Here is a 6839-nt window from a genome sequence, read left to right as displayed (position 1 = left end):
GCTCATGGTGTAGCTGCAGGAGCTAAGGACGTAAAGGATAAAGTGGCCAAGGAAATAAAAGAAGACACGGAAGCTGTAAAAACAAAGGTTTCATCAGGAATTGATACAGCTGCGGATAGTGCGGTGACTGCGAAGGATAAAGCTGCGAAGGAAGCTAAAAAAGCTAAAGAAAAGGGCAGTGGCTTCTTATCTGGATTATTCAAGGGTGTCAAACATGCAGCTGACGAAGTTTCCGAGGATGTCAATGAATTCCTCGATGAAACGAAGAAAGAGGCAGCTGAAGAAGAAGCCAGAGCTAAGAAGGCAGCAGCAGACGCTGAAGAGGAAGTAGAGGCAGCCAAGGACAAAATAGTATCTGGTGTGAAGGATTCTAAAGACAAAGTTGCAACGGCTGCTAAAGATGCCAAAGACAAAGTAGCATCCTCGGTCAAGGACAGTAAAGAAAAAATCAGCGACACGGTATCTCATGGTGTTGAAAGGGTAACTGATACCGGAAAGGCTGTAACGGATACCGTGACAGATGGTGCGAAGAAAGCTGGCTCAAAAGTACAGGAAGCAGCTCATGGTATAGCAGTGGGAGCAAAGGATGCGAAGGATAAAGTGTCTAAAGAAATCAAAGAAGATGCTGATGCACTTAAACAAAAGGTTTCTTCAGGAATTGATGCAGCTGCTGACAGTGCGCATACTGCGAGAGACAAGGCAGGTAAAGAAGCTAAAAAAGCTAAAGAGAAAGGAAGTGGATTCCTGTCTGGATTATTCAAAGGAGTCAAACATGCAGCTGACGAAGTTTCCGAGGATGTTAATGAATTTCTTGACGAAACGAAGAAAGAGGCTGCGGAGGAAGAGGCACGTGCACGTGCAGCAGCAGCAGAAACCGCGAAGGATATAGAGACAACGAAAGAAAAAGTAATATCGGGCGCGAAGGATTCAAAGGATAAGGTAGCTGCGACTGCCAAGGATGCTAAGGACAAAGTAAGCGAGAAAATATCAGACGGGATGCAGAAAATATCCGATACTGGTAAAGCAGCCGGCGAAACATTGGCTGATGGTGCAAAGACTATTGAATCCAAGGCTGAAGCAGCTGTTCATGGTATCGTTGACGGAGCTGAGAAGGCGAAGGACAAAACTGTAACAGGTTTAAAGGACGCTAAGGAGAAATTGGAAACTTCTGCAAAAGACACCAAAGACAAAATCAGCGAGACAGTATCTTACGGTGTTGAAAAAATAACTGACACTGGGAAGGCTGTCACAGAAACAGTGACGGATGGTGCAAAAACAGCTGGTTCGAAAGTACAGGAAGCAGTTCATGGTGTAGCAGTGGGAGCAAAGGATGCCAAGGATAAAGTGTCCAAAGAACTCAAAGAAGATGCTGATGCAGTTAAGCAAAAGGTTTCTTCAGGAATTGATGCAGCTGCTGACAGTGCGCATGCTGCGAAAGATAAAGCAGCTAAGGAAGCCAAAAAGGCTAAAGAAAAAGGAAGTGGCTTCCTGTCTGGTCTATTCAAGGGTGCCAAACATTCGGCTGATGAGGTAACAGACGACGTAAAAGAGTTTCTCGATAAAACAAAGAGAGAAGCTGCAGAGGAAGAAGCTCGTTCACGCGAAGCCGCAGCGGAAACCATGAGAGACATGGAAGCAGCGAAGGATAAAGTAGTATCTGGCGTGAAAGATTCTAAGGACAAAGTTACGGGAGCTGCAAAGGACGCCAAAGACAAAGTTAGCGAAAAAATTTCGGACAGTGTACAGATGGTTTCTGACGCTGGTAAAACTGCCGGTGAAAAGTTAGCTGATGGTGCAAAGACCGTTGAATCCAAGGCTGAAGCAGCTGTGCATGGTATCGTTGACGGAGCTGAGAAGGCGAAGGACAAAACTGTAACAGGTTTGAAGGACGCTAAGGAGAAATTGGAAACTTCTGCAAGAGACACCAAAGACAAAATCAGCGTGACAGTATCTCATGGTGTTGAGAAAGTAACTGACACTGGGAAGGCTGTCACAGAAACAGTGACGGATGGCGCAAAAACAGCTGGTTCGAAAGTGCAAGATGCTGCTCATGGTATAGCTGCAGGAGCTAAGGACGCAAAGGATAAAGTCTCCAAGGAAATTAAGGAAGATACCGAAGCAGTAAAAGCAAAGGTTTCATCAGGGATCGATGCTGCTGCAGACACTGCTCATGCAGCTAAAGAGAAAGCAGCCAAAGAAGCTAAAAAAGCTAAGGAGAAGGGCAGTGGTTTCCTGTCTGGTTTGTTCAAGGGAGTAAAACATGCAGCTGACGAAGTTTCCGAGGATGTCAATGAATTCCTTGATGAAACGAAGAAAGAGGCGGAGGAGGAAGAAGCGAGAGCAAAGAAAGCTGCAGCAGAAGCTGAAAAAGAATTAGAGACAGCAAAAGACAAAGTAGTGTCTGGCGTGAAAGATTCTAAAGATAAAGTTGCAGCAGCTGCGAAGGATGTCAAGGGCAAAGTGAGCGAGAAAATATCGGACGGTGTGCAAATGGTTTCCGATGCAGGTAAAACAGCAGGAGAAAAATTAGCTGATGGTGCAAAGGCTGTTGAGTCCAAGACTCAAACAGCTGTTCATGATGTGGCTGATGGAGCTGAGAGAGTAAAGGACAAAACTGTAACTGGTTTAAAAGATGCTAAAGACACCGTTGAATCTTCTCTAAAAGACGCCAAGAAGAAAGTTAGCGAAACAGTATCAGAAGGTATGCAAAAGACCTCTGATGCTGGGAAGGCTGTCACAAGTGCCGTGTCTGACGGTGCAAAGAAAGCGGGTTCAAAAGTTGAAGAGGTTGCGCACGGTGTGGCTGTAGGAGCAAAGGATGCAAAGGAGAAAGTGTCCCAAGAAATCAAAGAGGACGCTGAATCAGTAAAACATACAATTTCGTCAGGAATCGATGCTGCTGCAGATAGCACGCATGCAGCGAAAGATAAAGCTGCCAAGGAAGCTAAGAAGGTTAAAGAAAAGGGTAGCGGTTTCCTTTCTGGACTGTTCAAGGGTGTCAAACATGCAGCTGATGAAGTGTCCGAGGACGTACACGAGTTCCTTGATGAGACGAAGAAAGAGGCAGCTGACGAAGAAGCCAGAGCAAAGAAGGCAGCAGTAGAAGCCGAGAAAGAAATACAGGCAGCAAAAGATAAAGTAGCGTCCTCCGTTAAAGATGGCACAGAGAAGGTCAGCGAGACAGTTTCTCATGGTGTGGAGAAACTAACTGACGCTGGGAAGGCTGTCACAGAAACAGTAACGGATGGTGCAAAGGAAGCTGGTTCTAAAGTGCAAGAAGTAGCTCACAGCGCGGCTGTAGGAGCTAAGGATGCAAAGGATAAAGTGACCAAAGAAATCAAAGAAGATGCTGATGCAGTGAAACACAAGGTTTCATCAGGAATTGATGCTGCTGCCGATACTGCACATGCTGCGAAAGATAAGGCTGCCAAGGAAGCTAAAAAGGCCAAGGAGAAAGGAAGTGGCTTCCTATCTGGTCTATTTAAGGGAGCAAAGCACGCTGCTGGCGACGTGACTGGTGACGTAAAGGAGTTCCTTGATGAAACGAAGAAAGAGGCGGCAGAAGAAGAGGCACGTGCGCGCGAGGGCGCAGCAGAAACCGTAAAAGACATAGAGACAACGAAAGACAAATTAATATCTGGTGTGAAAGATTCTAAGGATAAGGTTGCAGCCGCTACCAAGGATGCTAAGGATAAAGTAAGCGAGAAAGTATCGGATGGAGTACAGAAGGTCACAGACGCAGGAATAGCTACTGGTGAAAAAATAGCAGAAGGTGCAATGACGCTCGAAGCCAAGGCTCATGCAACTACTCAAGAGGTAGTTGACGGAGCTAAAAGGACGAAAGACAAAACTGTTTCAGGTCTGAAGGACGCCAAAGACAAAGTCGGCGAAACAATATCTCGTGGAGTGGAGAAGGTAACTGACACCGGAAAAGCTGTCAGAGACGCAGTGTCGGATGGAGCGAAGAAAACAGGTGAAAAAGTACAAGATGCTGCCCAAGGAGTTGCTGTAGGGGCAAGGGATGCAAAGGATAAAGTGTCCAAAGAACTCAAAGAAGACGGTGAAGCAATTAAACACAAGGTTTCATCAGGAATTGATGCTACTGCCGAGACTGCAATCGCAGCGAAGGATAAAGCAGCCAAGGAAGCTAAAAAAGCTAAAGAAAAGACCGGTGGATTCCTGTCTGGATTATTCAAGGGTGCTAAGCATGCAGCTGATGAAGTGACAGATGACATGAAAGAGTTCCTCGATGAGACGAAAAAAGAGGCCGCAGAGGAAGAAGCCAGAGCAAACAAAGCAGCAGCAGATGCCGAAAAAGAATTAGAGACAGCAAAAGACAAAGTAGTGTCTGGCGTGAAAGATTCTAAAGATAAAGTTGCAGCAGCTGCGAAGGATGTCAAGGGCAAAGTGAGCGAGAAAATATCGGACGGTGTGCAAATGGTTTCCGATGCAGGTAAAACAGCAGGAGAAAAATTAGCTGATGGTGCAAAGGCTGTTGAGTCCAAGACTGAAGCAGCTGTTCAAGGTATCGCTGATGGAGCTGAGAAAGCGAAGGACAAAGCTGTAACAGGATTAAAGGATGCTAAAGACAAATTGGGAACTTCTGCAAAAGACACTAAAGACAAAATCAGCGAGACAGTATCTGATGGGGTCGAAAAAGTAACTGACACTGGGAAAGCAGTCACAGAAACAGTAACGGATGGGGCAAAGAAAGTTGGTTCGAAAGTACAGGAAGCAGCTCATGGTGTAGCAGTGGGAGCAAAGGATGCAAAGGATAAAGTGGCTAAAGAAATCAAAGAAGATGCTGACGCAGTGAAACACAAGGTTTCATCTGGTATTGATGCTGCTGCAGACACTGCTCGTGCAACTAAAGATAAAGCTGCGAAGGAAGCTAAGAAAGTTAAAGAAAAGGGTAGCGGTTTTCTTTCTGGTTTATTCAAAGGTGCAAAACATACTGCCGAAGAAGTGACCGGGGATGTAAAGGATTTCCTCGATGAAACGAAAAGGGAAGCGTCAGAAGAAAAGGCTCGTGCCCTTGAAGCAGCAGCTGATACCGCTAAGGATGTAGAGGCAGCGAAGGACAAAGCAGTCTCTGGAGTAAAAGAGTCTAAGGATAAGGTTGTAACTGCTGCCAAGGATGCCAAAGAAAAAGTAAGCGAAAAAGTATCCGAAGGTGTGCAAAAGATATCCGATGCCGGAAAAGTTACAGGCGAGAAATTGGTTGATGGTGCGAAGGCAGTGGAATCCAAAGTTCAAGCGGGTGTGGAAGATGTGACTGATGGAGCCGTCAAGGCAAAAGACAAAGCAGTAGCAGGTTTAAAAGATGCTAAGAACAAATTGGAAACATCAGTAAAAGACACAAAAGATAAAATCAGCGAGACAGCATCTCATGGTGTTGAAAAGGTGAGTGACACTGGAAGGGCTGTCAGTGATGCAATGTCAGACAGTATTATGAAAGCAGGTTCAAAAGTTGAGGAAGTTGCTCACGATGTGGCAACAGGAGCAAAAGACGCGAAGGATAAGGTGTCTCAAGAAATTAAAGAGGATGCGGAGACAGTCAAGCACAAAGTTTCATCTGGTATCGATACTGCCGCTGACAGTGCGCATGCAGCTAAGGAGAAAGCTGCCAAAGAGGCTAAGAAAGCTAAAGAGAAAGGCAGTGGCTTTTTGTCTGGATTATTCAAAGGTGTAAAGCACGCAGCTGATGACGTTTCGGAGGATATGAAAGAGTTCCTTGATGAAACGAAGAAGGAGGCCGCAGAGGAAGAGGCTCGTGTCCGTGAAGCAGCAGGGGATACAATGAAAGAAATGAAAACTGCAAAGGAGAAAGTAATATCTGGTGTGAAGGATTCCAAGGACAAAGTTGCAGCCGTGGCAAAGGACGCCAAGGATAAAGTTAGCGACAAAGTATCGGAAGGAGTACAGAAGGTTTCCGACGCTGGAAAAGTTACAGGTGAAAAGATAGCAGAGGGTGCAAAGGCAGTGGAATCGAAGGCTCAAGCAGCTGCCCACGATGTAGCTGATGGAGCTGAAAAAGCGAAGGATAAAGCTGTTACAGGTTTGAAAGACGCTAAGGACAAAATTGAATCTTCAGTAAAAGACACCAAAGAAAAAGTCAGCGAGACGGTAGCTCATGGAGTGGAAAAGGTTGCAGATTCTAGCAAAGCTATAACAAGTGCAGTCTCAGATGGTGTAAACAAAGCTAAGTCAAAAGTGCAAGAAACTACTCATGGTGTAGCAGACGGAGTAAAAGATGCCAAGGATAAGGTGGCGAAAGAGATTAAGGAAGATACTGACGCAATAAAGCACAAGGTTTCGTCTGGAATTGATTCTGCTGCAGACAGTGCGCATGCAGCAAAGGATAAAGCAGCTAAAGAAGCTAAGAAAGCTAAAGAGAAGGGCAGTGGTTTTCTATCTGGGCTGTTCAAGGGTGTAAAGCACGCTGTCGATGAAGTTTCCGAAGATGTCACAGAGTTCCTTGACGAAACAAAGAAGGAAGCGGCTGATGAAGAAGCTCGTGCTCGTGCGGCAGCAGCAGAAGCCGAAAAGGAACTAGACGCAGCAAAGGATAAAGTAGTATCTGGTGCGAAAGATTCTAAAGATAAAGTTGCTTCAGCTGCGAAGGATGTCGAAGACAAAGTAGTATCCTCTGTCAAAGATGGCAAGGAAAAAGTCAGCGAGGCAGTAAAAGATGGAGTTCAAAAGGCAACTGATGCTGGCAAAGCTGTCACAGATTCCGTGTCTGAAAGTGCAAAGAAGGCAGGAGAAAAAGTGCAAGATGCTGCTCATGGTGTAGCTGCAGGAGCTAAGGACGTAAAGGATAAAGTGGCCAAGGAAAT

The 6839-nt window shown here is 45.6% G+C and overlaps 1 protein-coding gene across 1 annotated transcript; it reads left to right on the top strand.

Moving 5' to 3' along the window:
• Window positions 1-109: 109 nt before the first annotated feature.
• Window positions 110-6813, top strand: LOC128892741 (plectin-like; the record flags this gene model as incomplete). Its single annotated transcript, XM_054153282.1, has 1 exon — window positions 110-6813. A coding segment is annotated over one exon (6704 nt), but the record flags the coding sequence as incomplete, so codon positions are not given.
• Between the last annotated feature and the right edge of the window lie 26 nt (window positions 6814-6839).

The sequence above is a fragment of the Hylaeus anthracinus genome, unplaced genomic scaffold (assembly GCF_026225885.1).
Source record: "Hylaeus anthracinus isolate JK02 unplaced genomic scaffold, UHH_iyHylAnth1.0_haploid 16528, whole genome shotgun sequence".
Taxonomy (NCBI): domain Eukaryota; kingdom Metazoa; phylum Arthropoda; class Insecta; order Hymenoptera; family Colletidae; genus Hylaeus; species Hylaeus anthracinus.
This window is presented reverse-complemented; position numbering and strand designations above follow the sequence as displayed.